Source organism: Equus caballus, chromosome 11, assembly GCF_041296265.1.
Source record: "Equus caballus isolate H_3958 breed thoroughbred chromosome 11, TB-T2T, whole genome shotgun sequence".
Classification (NCBI taxonomy): Eukaryota; Metazoa; Chordata; class Mammalia; order Perissodactyla; family Equidae; genus Equus; species Equus caballus.
The window spans coordinates 21,106,433-21,119,017 of NC_091694.1; the positions used below are offsets into that span (position 1 = coordinate 21,106,433).

Genomic DNA, 12,585 nt, shown 5'->3' on the forward strand with positions numbered 1-12,585 from the left:
TGTACAATTACACTGATAAATGGCCGAGTCTGAGAACTGATGCGAATTTGCAAACCAGGCAAGGGATTCTGATTTTCCGTTTTGGCAGCCGACATCAGCCTTTGGCACATCCGCTTTTGATCTGTTCTGATGGCATAAGTCAAACAATACCCTCACTGGCCATCCATATATCTCAAGTCTAGGAACCCCAAGGTCTGTTAGCCGCTGCTGCAAATCCTGTTGGTCAAGGCCTCCTGGCTGCCGTTTTGGTCTTGCTCCTCATTATGTCCACCTTGCCTCTGATGGTTAAGTGCTGCCACCTGGCCTCCTGTGTCCTGCAACCCTATCATCTCCATTGGTGCCGGGAAGCCTGGGTCCATAGGAGCATCTCCTACATCAACTCTGGCCTACAGAGGACAACCACCGCCGAGCTTCTCAACAAGGCCTATGTCCCCTCACTAACGTGTTCCTTATGTCCTCTGGGAAAGGAGTCAGAGGCAGGCTCGGAGATAAAGATTTGAGTGCTAGTAGTTTCTTCGGGTGGTGGTCCCAAGAAACACCAGTGGGAACATGAGGGCATGAGACAGGGAAGGGAAGGAAGCCAATAAAGGGTGTCATCGAGCAGGTTTCTGCCATGGGCCATGGGCTCAGTCCTGCTGGGACCTCTGGGAGACAGGGTTGAATATAGCTCAGAGTTACCCTGCCCGAAGGGTGAGGGAGCTGGGGTATTTATTCCCTGTCACTTGTCTGTCATTGACTGAGAGATGCTTTTGGAGGCGCTAACTCTCCAGCATTCCCAGCCTGCCTTGCCCTCGGAAAGCCCTCAGGTGGAGAGTAGCCTGTGCCTGTGGTGGGAGGCTGCCTACAGGCACAAAGACGGTGAGGGGCCATGGGCGAAACAGCAAGGGCCTGCAGCCACCACTTGCTCGTGCATTCGACAAATACTTATTGGGTACCTCCTGTTCTTGGCCCTGAGGATATAGCAGGGAAGAGGGACATGTGGTCGCCACTCTTACAGAGTTTTCCTTCTCACCAGGGAGGCAGACAATAAACTGGCAAACCAAACAACTACAGAGTGTGCAATGTGCTCTATAGAAAATATTAGGCTGTGATTAGAGGATATTGGGGTCCGTGTGTGGAGGGTGAGGAGCAGAAAGGGCGGGTCTCTCAGGAAGCAGCATTTCAACCAAGAACTCAAGGAGAAAAAGGAAGCCAGCCACATTTCTGCCTAGGGAAAAGCATTCCAGGTGCAGGGAACAGCAAAGACAAAGATTCTGAGCAGGAAAGAACGTGGTGCATTTGTTTAAGGGGGAGGGGGAGAGAGGAGGAAGAAATGTACCCGCGGTGGCACCCTCCGTGAGGTTGGCTGTTAGGGTTCGCTCAGGAGTTTAGGTTTTATTCTAAGTGCAATGGGAAGCTTTGGAGGGTTAAAAGCTGGAGTGGCATGATTTGCTTTGTCTTTTAGAAAGCTTTCTCCAGTTTCAAGCCCACCACCTCTTCTCCCACTCACCCATGTAGATTCTTGTTCAGTGCTAGGCTCTGGGGACACCGAGAAGAATTAGCCAGGTCCCTGCCCCCAGGGGTGCTCAACTCTCCTCCCTGCTTCAGTCTTGCCTCCAACCAACTCCCCTCCCACGCCCCACGACACTTGACACAGAGTCATCCATCCGAAGCTAGTTTATTTTGGTTGGTTTTTCACAGGGCAGGGCTGGGCTGGGTGGGAGCCGGCTGGGCTCCCAAGCTTTTTCTAAGGACTTTGATCCCCTTCCTCAGCGCTGCGGCGGCCAAAGTCCATCCATCCGTAGGCTGCTTCTTCTTTTTCCAGCCATGGCCCTTGCTTCTTGGACAGGTCTGACGGTCAGAGGAGGGGGAGGAGGTGAGGATGGAGGAAGGATGCCTGGCCTCTGGAGACTGAGGCCAAGGCCAAACCTGGCCGGGGTGGCTGTCAGCTGCTCTTACCTGCTACCAAGTGTGGGGAACCCTGGAGCCCCAGCTGCCTTCGGTGATGAGAGGCTGGGCCCAGCCTGTCCAGCTGGTCTGGCCAATGCGGGTCCAGGCCCTTATTGGCCCCTGGACCTGAGGGTGCGTCCTGCAGCTGGGAGCAGGGCTTCCAAGAAGCTTCGGAGAAGGCGGCCAGAGCCAGCGCAAAGATCAGCACATACACACACAGTCGCCGCATCTTGTCTGCAAAGGAGAGAGGGGCTGACCTTAAAGGTGGGGCTGTCCAGGCACCCGGAAGCGGGGCCCTGGACGGACGGCCTCCAGGCCCTCCTTGCTGACGGGTCTGCTGTCCTGCGCTGGGTTGCGGATTGTCCCTCCAGGGAGCTCCTCCAGCTCCTGCCGGCTCCCGGGCGCCCGCCTGGGCCTTTCCTCCTTACTTCCCCCAATTACAGCAACTGCTTCTCTCGGAGGATTTTAAAACCTAGAGCAACGTTTTCCAAACTGTCCTGCAGAATTTGAGGCCGTGTGAGCGGCTCTGTAGATGTTTACGTCTTGTAATTTAAAGAACTTTTCAATAGTAAAACCCCACAAACCGAAAATTCAAATCTAAACTTCGGTTCTCTGGATTCATCGCCTTTGTCTTCTTCTAGCCTCGTTGTTCTGATTGGCTCTATCAGAAGTAAATTACAAGAATTTTTACCTTCTCAGAACACACTGGTATGAATAAAACGCTGCCTTGATCTGTTTTTCGTGGTGGGGTTCTCGGTTAGATTTCTTTTGGGAGAGAAAGAGTTTTGCTGCTAAAGAAACAAAGCTGAGCAATCAGTGCTATAGACCATGCTGTCCGCTATGGTGGCCACCAGCCACGTGTGGCTCCTTACGTCTAAAAGAATTAAAGTGAAAGTTCTTCCCTGGCCTTGCCGCATTTCCAGTGCCCACGTGGCTGATGGATACCGTGGTGGACGGTGCAGATAGAGAACATCACCATCATCGTGGCACGTTCTTTTAGACAGTGCTCATCTAAGAAAGTGCTTGAGATGGGATCCAGGAGCCCTGGGGTCCAGTCCCAGCCCTGCTCAATAATTTGTATGACTTTGGGTAAGTCACAGCTCCCTCTGGGCCTCGGTTTTCTCACCTGCGAGATGGGAGAATAGCCTTCATCCTCTCACCTTGCAGGGCTAAGGTGAGCCTAGAGTAAGAGGGGCAGGGCAGGGCCCTGGGTGAAGGAGCAGGTCAGCTGGAAGGCAACGGTTGGGAATGCCAGGGTGGGTCCCAGAGCTGAGGCGTAGTCCGACCCTGGGCTGAAGAGAGGGCCTCAGGCCTGGAGACACCGAGGTCTGAGCCTGGTACCTTGACCGGGGTAGGGGTCCTGTCAACCCTCTTCCTAGCCTCTGCCCCCTTCGTGGGTGCCTCACCTGCAGAGCTGGGACGTGGGAGAAGCTGCGGCTGGCCTGGTGCCTCTCTGTTCTCTGCTTTGCTTGGGGCTCCAGCCCTGCCTTATAAAGCTCTCAAGGTCCCTCCAGAACCCTCCTCCCCCATGAGGCCAGGCTGCCCACAGCGAGAGGAATGGGGTGGGTACAGGTCCATCGCCCCTGCCCCGCCCTGTCACTTGGAGTCAACCAGTCATCCGGATGTGGGGGAAGGGAAGGGGAGCTGACCTCCGCAGTGAGGGACAGGAGCAAGGTGGGGCATTTCTTCCGCTGAGTATGAGGGCAGGTAGGAGACAGGCTCCTGGGGTCAGGAACAGTGCCCCCCGCCACGTCCTTGGGGTCAGAGGCCTGGTGCTCATCCCTTGGACCACGTCCCATTGAGGGGCAAGTGAGGCAGATGGACCAAATGACCTTAGATTGAGAGAAGCGTGTTTCATGACACATTGATGTTTGAAGAGCAGGGAGTGTGTGAATGTGGAGTGATGTATTGACCCCCTGTCCCCTCTGCCGGGCTCTGCAAACAGGACGTGTGGCAGTTATCAGGAGCAATGAGCCGTGGGCTGATGGCCCCGCTCTCTCTGCCTAGTGGCTGCGTCCTGGTTGCCTCTAAACCCCCTTCACATCCCCTCACCTGGAAAACCCTGGCCGCCCTCGCTCCTTATGCCCTCTGTGCTGGGCTGGCTCTAGCTTGCAGACCCCTCATCTCTCCAGGTCTGCCCCTCAGCCTCCATCTCTTGCAAACCTCCTGCCCAGAGCCAATTCCTTGAGGCTCCTGCACTTCTAGCCTCCCTTATTTTGTTCTCAAGGGGAGATAGTAATCTGCATAATGTGTTCACCACTTTTCAACACAAAAATACATTGTAAAATGGTTAGCAAAGAGACTAAAAGAATTGTCCAAGATGTACCGGAAAACCAAATGGTGTGCTTGTTGACTTATTTGGTAAATTCCTGCCTCGACCACGTTTGGATGGATGTAACCAGCTCCAGGCTGTTCTTGATTTTTCAGCTGGGACAAGAGATTCTGCTCTTGTTTCTGCGTCATCGGAGCCCCTCCCTGTCTGGAGGAGTTTTGATGCCCCTTGGGTCCTGGAGAAGGGGCAGTGGTACCCACCCTCGCAGCCAGTGTTGCTGAGAATGAAGAGGTGATGAGGGAAGCAGCCTGGGAGGTGTCCATGGCAACCAGCGGCAGAATGTTCTGGTGAATAACCACTCTAATCCAGAGCAGGACTCGGTGACTCGGCAGATGGGATAAATGAAAATGGTAAAAACAGCGCAGGCAGTGGTGATAATTAATTGAATCACAGGATCTCAGAGATGGAAGGGACTAGGAGGGGGCTTGGGGGAAGGGCGGGGTGGGGAGCAGCTCTGCTCACATCCTGGGGGGACAGAGCCTTTCGTGTTGCCGTGGTAACGGGAAATTATAAGCTTTCAGCAGAGCGCTGGTTGTTCCGGAGCCCAAGACTTGATTTCTGGCCCCTTAGCTGTTCTTCTGCAGGCTGATTGCACGAGGGGGCCGACTGCATCAGAGAAGCGCGGACTCCCATTCAACAGGCGATGGTGGGGCGCCGCTGTCTGTAGGCGCTGGCGGGCTCGCGGGAGGGCTGTGTTCAGAGCTGAGAGAGACAGCCCTTGCCCCAAGGAGAACACAACCACAGGGACTGCGTGTTCTCCTCATGGGGAACCTTGTCCGGTGGAAAAGGGAAGGTTTCCGGCGCTGCCCTTTGGAGCTGTTGAGATTTGGGCAGATCTCTCGCCATCTCTGAGCTCTTTTCTCCTCCGGGAAATGAGGAAAACAACTTGGGGAGGAGTCCTGTGAATGTGGTGTCCACAGAGCGCTGTGCCCGGGCCCAGAACTTCGCGGGTACATACTGTGTTTGCACCTTCTCCCCTTGGCCTCTCTGGGCCTCAGTTAGCCTCCTCTGTGAAATGGGAATCATTCATTCCTACCTCGTAGGGCTGCAGTGAAGGGGAAATGTGACAAGGTCTGTGCACACGCTTTGCACACATGGGGAGCTTCTCCTCCTCCAAGGATTAAGGAGGGTAATTCCCTAAAAACCATCGTCTGTGAACCCAAGGTTTTCCCCCCTGCTGGCCGTGACCCAGAGGGACACCTGCCCTGAGCTGCCGTTGGAAGAGGAGCCTATGGAGGCTGGACCTCTCAGAGGCCAGCACCAAATGGTGTGCAGCGGGCTTTGGAACTGGTGAGGCCGGGGTGGGATCCTGGCTCCAACACTCTGACTAGCTGGGTGACCAGAAAGTCCAGTTTCTGGGTCTATCAAGTTGAAGACCAGATCCCAGCCCCTGGGGCCCAGCCGCTCTGCTTCCCCGTGGACCTGACTATCTCCACGACGATGACAATTCTGGGTGCCAGGCACCCAAAAACGCTTTGTACATGTGAATGCAACTACTCTTCTCCATGAGCCTGGGATGTAAGTGCTAGAGTGTCCCCATCTTACAGAGGAGGAAACTGAGGCTCACACAGGCGACACAATTCCTGTCTGAATTCACGTGACCAAGAAGGAGAGCTGGGCTTGAAACTTGTCTCTGTCCTCCTGCTTCTGGATCCCAGGAGGGGTGTGGTAGGCTGAATAGCAGTCCCCCAAAGATGTCTGTGCCCTAGTCTCCGAAACCTGTGAATATGTGACATTACATGGCAAAAGGGACTTTGCAGATATAATTAAGGTTATAGACTTTAAAATGGGGAGCTTATCCTGGATTATCTGAGTGGGCCCAATTTAATCAGATGAGCCCTTAAAAGCAGAGAACATTCTTCAGCCAGAGGTAGAAGAGACGTGGCTGAAGGATGAACCACACATTTGAAGAAGGAGGAGGCCTCGACCTGCCCTCGCTGGTTTGAAGATGGGACGGGGAGAGCGACAGACCAAGGAATGCATGTGGCCTTAAGAAGCTGAGAGGGGCCCTGGGCTGAGGCCCCGCCACTGCAAAGAACTGAATTCGGCCAACAACGTGGATGAACTTGGAGGTGATTCAGCCCCAGGATCTTCAGAAAGGAAGGCAGCCTGGTAATTTCGGCCAGGGAGCCGTGCTGTACCTGGACTTCTGACCTACAGAACTGTGAGAGAATGAATTTGTGTGGTTTTAAGCTTGTAAATTTGTGGTAATTTATTACGACGACAGCGGAAAACGAATACAAGGGTTTCCAGCCTTTTGAAGGTTTCTGTCAGTAAGAATGGCCCTGCATGAGTCCGCATGGGATTTTTCAAACGCAATTTTTAGAGAGGTGTTCGTTGAGATATTCAGCCGTGCGTCTAGTCCACTTTCACCCCAGTTATTGAGCACCTGCTGAAGCCAGGGTCTGGACGAGGCCCTGGGGATAGGAGGTGAATGTGATCAGCCCTCTCATTGCGTTGATGGAGTTCAGACTCTGTGGAGGACACAAAAAATACGATGTGAAGGGGACAATGTTCCCTGGGAGGAGACTCCCCAGGGGCGACTCCGCACGCCTGTACCACACTCCTGCCTGCCAGGCCGGCCTTGGGAAACATCGCCACTGAAGAGCTGCAAACGCTGGCTTCCTAATTGGTTATTGATAGCGGAAAAGGGAGAAGCTGATAAGGACTCAGTCACCCTGCCCCAGGCAACTGGGCCTTGGAGGGAGTGAAGGTGCGGGGACAAACAGTGACACCTGGGAGGTGTTCCAGTCAATACGGGTATCCAGTGGTCGTCCCCCCCAGGGCAGGGGGCTGGGGAGGGGGGAGCGGGCTTGTGACTTCTGCCTTCACCTGCTGCCCAAGTGATAAGCTAGCAGGACCCAGAGGACAGCTGCTCCCAGGCTGAGCTGGCGAGGCCACCCCCCAACCTCAGGGGCCAGGTGACAGCCCGGCTGTCTAGGAGAGAGCAGAGGGCACCCCTCCCACTCCAGCCTCTGCCTTCTCTCCCAGGCCCTCCCCTCTCACCTTCTCATCTGAAGCCCACCTGTACCTTTGGAGCAGTTAGGGTCACCAGGGGAGCTCTAACCGGCCCCTGTGCCCAAGTCACACCCAGGTCCCCTGGAATCAGAAGCTGGGGAGCAAGACCCAGGTGTCACTGGAGTCTGTGTGCAGGACAAGGCAGGAGGCTTTGCAATCCTGGGCTCAAACCCGAGCTTTGGCACTTCCTAACTGTATGTGCCACCTAAGGCAAATCACAGACTTGAGGATGATACTGGTACTTACCGGAGGGTCCTGGCGAGGGTTAAATGAGGCGCCTGCAGCATTCACCTGGTCTCTGAAACATGGTAAATTCTAAGTGAAAGTCTGCTATTATTTTCGGTATTTTCCTTACCACAGTCTTACCCGCACTTCATCGTGCTACTGCATCCCACTGACTTCCAGAATATTCTGCCCCTTTCCTGGGTTATTTTCCTCTCTACTCATCCCTGCAATAGTCCCTGGAGGCCTCCCCTACAGGGTAATGCCCCCTCCTTCATGCAGGCCTCACACTCGCTCCTCATGTCCACCTACCTTCTGCTTCCCACAGCCCTGGTCACATCCTGGCCTCCCTCCTTGGGACGGAGTCCCCTCCCATATCTTAACAATAACCCCGTGCACTGTTGAATGAGCCCTCCCAGGGCACATTATCTCGCTTAATACTCAAAATCAAGCCCAAAACCCTGTTTGCAGACCGTCAAAACCCATTACATGCACACTTTTGTCAAAACCCACAGAGTGCACGCTTAGCCTTACGAATTCCATTGTATGTAAATTTTACTAAAAAGAAAAGAACTGTAACAAATGTTGAACTCTAGTTAAGGAATTGTTTAGGGCAAAGTGTACTGTGAATTTATTTTGAAATGCATGAAAAATAAGACAGACGGATGGATAGATATGAGGTTGAGAACAATAAAATGTAAATTACAGAATCTAGTGATGGGCATATGAGTGTTCATGTTAAAATTCAACTTTTCTGTGTGTTTGAACATTTTTATAATAAAACATTAGAAACTCTTTTGTGTAGCAATATCTGATAGTGGTTTTAAGTGGGAAAATAATCTTGAAAGTAGCTATGTGAGAGCAGTCTGTACGCAGGCGCAGCTCAGAGGTGAGGAGGGGAGGGCCAGCCCGCCTAAGTTGCTTGCTCCAGGCCCGCAGGTAGACCGGGAGGGAGCTGAGCTGTGAACCTGGTCAGATTTCTTGGACTCCCTGTACTGCTGTCTTTCCTCGCCCACCCTCTCTGCAGAAGCCCAGCTCCCGCTGAATCTACGTTCATGGTAGCCTCTAGTTCCTCCCCCTGCCCGAGTCCCCACAACCTACCCACCCTTCCTGGTCTCATGGTCCTCCCTCCCCAACCTGGCTTCACAGTTTGTCATTTCAGGTACGTGTGCAGCACCTAGACTGCTGCCCCTGTCCTGCTTCAGAACCGGCCAGGCTGGTCCCCCGTTCCTGGAGAGGACACCATCACCCCATCCTCAGCTCCTGTCTCCCTCTCCTTGCAAACGGGAAAGTTCCTGAAAGTGACCAGTTGATTCAATTACAGATTAATGTTCTGCAGCTGCGTTGTTGCCTGGCAACCTTGTGACTCATCTCTCCCCTCCCTCCTAGCGTCACCTGACGTCAGCCCCTTTTGCTCGCCATGACCACGGTTGTCTGAGTCCACCTTCCGTCCTTTTCTCCTTTCCCCCAACACTGGAGGGTGCGGAGCCCTGTTCAAGGTCAGCCTCTCCACCAGGGCCCTTCATCGCAGAGCCCTCTTGCCTCCTTAGAGACCATGTGCCTTCACTTTTTCATTCGTTCATTCATCTATTTATTCAACAAAAAATTTCCTAAGTGCCCACGTTGTGTCAGGCACTGTGCTGACTCTGGGGACACAATGTTGGTCACCAGGGTGTTCATTCCTTTTCTCTTGGAGGGGAGAGAGTATGATATGAGCTTAAGGTGCCCTGGATGGTTGGGAGGGGAGGTAGGCAGGGAACACTTCTCCTTCCCCCTGGACCTTGAAGCTCTCCTACCTGCAAGCCTGATGTTTACAAAACATTTTCACCTCCCCTTACCAGAATAACACTGATTAAAATTTAGGGGGCCCTTCCATGGGCAGGTCCCCATGCTAAGCACTTTACATGCATTACGTCTGCCAATCCTCACCACAACCCCATGAGGAGGGTAACACTATGGGCCCTAGTCTTTAGCCAAGGAAACTAAGGCACAGAGAGGTTGGTGATTTTGGGGAGAAACAATGAAGCAATCCACCACAGGCCTTGAGCATCCCTGAATGTTCTTGCTGAGTTTGCCAGGAATGCAAGGTCATGACCACTCTTTCTCCTGGCCATTTCTCAGGGTTGGGTTTGAAGTGAGTAATCTTGAAGGATGAGGTAATATCTCCCTATGGGACAAAGTGCAGGCTTGCTACTCCTGGCTATAAGAGCAGTAGATTCCCCAAGCTCAGTGTTCCTCAGCTGCAAGCAACTACTGCCCACATAGAATCTATGTGGGTCCATATTGTGTCACCACCAAGGAACTCAGGGGCAAGGGGAACTGATGTAAATCATGCTGCTAGTTGGGTTGTGAGTAGTAAAGTTCTTTGTCTCTGACCCGGGAGTCTTGTGTCTTCTGCCAGCATTGGTGAAACAGTATTAGGATAACTTATCGGCTTGTAAGTCAGGTAAAATCAAATACCACACTCAACCCAGCGATTTGCCCAGGACACAGCTCACTGGACACATAGCTGAGACTGGAACCTAGGCAGTTGGACTCTATGAACATTAAAACAGTCTTTCCTTGCTGCATTTCTGCTTCCTCTACAGAGATCTTCCTTCCCTTCACTCTGTCTATCAAGCCAGTGACTGGGGTTGGTGGGAGTGACAGGCAGTGGGGGCAGGGAGAAATGGGGGGTTCTGGTGGCTGACCTCACTTGACTGTTGTAAAAAGCTATTTCAGGGAAGGGAGAAGGGGCAGCACATTTCTTTAGGCTTTCCTGGAGTTCTGCATTTATAAACCCACCTAATTCCAAACTCTCCCTGGCAGAGGGTAGAGGACATTTTCATTCACCGGCCAAAGTGGGGCTGCCATGCGGCAAGGGCAAAAACCCTGCCCATAATTTGCCCACCCAGCCAGCTTTGAAATGATGTAATTAAAAAAGTATACATATACATCTAACCGGTTTATTGAGATATAGTTCACGTATCACACCATTCACTCTTTTAAAGTATACAATCCAGTGGCTTTTGGTATCTTCACAAAGTTGCACAACCATTACCATTATCTAATTCCAGAACATTTTTGTCATCCCAAAAGGAAACCTCATACCCGTCTGCAGTCACTCCTCGTTCCTCTCAGCTCCTGGCAACCACTAGTCTACTCTCTGTCTCTATGGATTTGCCTATTCTGGACATGTCATATAAACAGGATCATACAATATGTAGCGTTCTGTGTCTGATTTCTTTCACCTGGTGTAATGTTTTCAAGATTCATTCATGTTGAAGCACGTAACAGTACTTTGCTCCATTTTTTGCTGAATAAATATGCCATTGTATAGATATGCTACATTTTTTTTTTTTTGAGGAAGATTAGCCCTGAGCTAACATCTGCTGCCAATCCACCTCTTTTTGCTGAGGAAGACTGGCCCTGAGCTAACATCCATGCCCATATTTCTCTACTTTATATGTGGGACGCCTACCACAGCATGGCTTGACAAGTGGTGCCACGTCCGCACCCGGGAGCCGAACCAGTGAACCCTGGGCTGCTCAAGTGGAACGTGTGCACTTAACCACTGCACCACCGGGCCAGCCCCATATATACTACGTTTTATTTATTCATTTATCAGTTGATGGACATTTGGGTTGTTTCCACTCTGGTTGTTATGAACGATGCTGCTATGAACATTTATGTACAAGTCATTGCCTGAACATATGTCTTCACTTCTCTATGTTTAACTCTCTTCATATGTTCACGTCTCTATGTTAAACCCTGTGTTTAACTTTTTGAGGAACTGCTGGGCTGTTTTCCTCCGCGGCTGCGCCATTTTACATTTCCACCAGCAATGGATGAGGGTCCCCACTTCTCCACATCCTCCACCAAACATTATCGTCTGTCTTTTTGACTACAGCCATCCTAGCGGGTGTGAAGCGGCATCTCACTGTGGGTTTTTTTTTTTAAGATTTTATTTTCCCTTTTTCTCCTGAAAGCCCACTGATACATAGTTGTATATTTTTAGTTGTGGGTCCTTCTAGTTGTGGCATGTGGGACGTCGCCTCAGCATGGCCTGACGGGTGGTGCCATGTCTGCGCCCAGGATCTGAACCAGTGAAACCCTGGGCCGCCGAAGCAGAGCGAGCAAACTTAACCACTTGGCCACAGGGCCGGCCCCTCACTGTGGTTTTGATTTGCGTTTCCCTGATGGCTAATGATGTTGAGCATCTTTTCGTATGGTTATTGGCCATTTGCAGGTCTTCTTTGGAAAAATGTCTCTTTAGACCCCCTGCCCATTTTTCAATTGTGTTCCCTTTTTATTATTGAGTTTTATTATTGAGTATCACTTTCTTGATAGCATCCTTTGAAATGAAAGTTTTAAAATTTGATAAAGTCTGATTCATCCATTTTTCTTTTGTCACTTGCAATTTTGGTGTCTTATCTAACTAAGAAGACTTTGCCTAATTGAAAGCCATAAAGATTAATTCTTTTATTTTCTTTTAAGAGTTCTGTAGTTTTAGGGGCCGGCCCGGTGGCACAGCAGTTAAGTTCGCACGTTCTGCTTCTCGGTGGCCCGGGGTTCGCTGGTTCGAGTCCCGGGTGCGGACATGGCACTGCTTGGCAAGACATGCTGTGGCAGACGTCCTACATAGGAAGTGGAGGAAGATGGGCACGGATGTTAGCTCAGGACCAAGCAGCAAGAAGAGGAGGATTGGCTGTAGACATTAGCTCAGGGCTAATCTTCCTCAAAAAAAAAAAAAAAAAAAAGAGTTCTATATTTTTAGGGGCTGGCCCCGTGGCTGAGTGATTAAAGTTCATTGTACTGCACTTAGGCAGCTAGAGTTCACGGGTTTGGATCCCGGGTGCAGACCTACCCTGCTCATCAGCTATGCTGTGGTGGCATCCCACATACAAAACAGAGGAAGACTGGCACAGAAGTTAGCTCAGGGCTAATCTTCCTCACGCACACAAAAAGAGTTCTGTATTTTTAGCTTTTTTATTTAGGTCTACGATCCGCTTTGAGTTAATTTTTGTATCCAGTGGAAAGTATGGGTCCATCTTCACTTTTTCGCATGTGGATATCCCCTTGTCCCAGCATCATTTGTTGAAAAG

General features: G+C 51.5%; 1 protein-coding gene across 2 annotated transcripts; it reads right to left on the minus strand.

The window, feature by feature from the left end:
* Positions 1 to 1,639: 1,639 nt before the first annotated feature.
* GAST (gastrin) lies at positions 1,640 to 4,384 on the minus strand. Of its 2 annotated transcripts, XM_023651597.2 has the most exons (3): positions 4,256 to 4,384; positions 1,939 to 2,163; positions 1,640 to 1,830 (listed from the first exon to the last, which is right to left on the minus strand). In XM_023651597.2, the coding sequence occupies exons 2-3, from the start codon at positions 2,156 to 2,158 to the stop codon at positions 1,727 to 1,729; spliced, it is 324 nt and encodes a 107-aa protein (XP_023507365.1). In that variant the 5' UTR covers positions 2,159 to 2,163; positions 4,256 to 4,384; the 3' UTR covers positions 1,640 to 1,726. The 2 variants fall into 2 exon arrangements, with proteins under 2 accessions (XP_023507365.1, NP_001075979.2); NM_001082510.2 differs by lacking the exon at positions 4,256 to 4,384 and having other exon boundaries at positions 1,939 to 2,181.
* Positions 4,385 to 12,585: the final 8,201 nt, after the last annotated feature.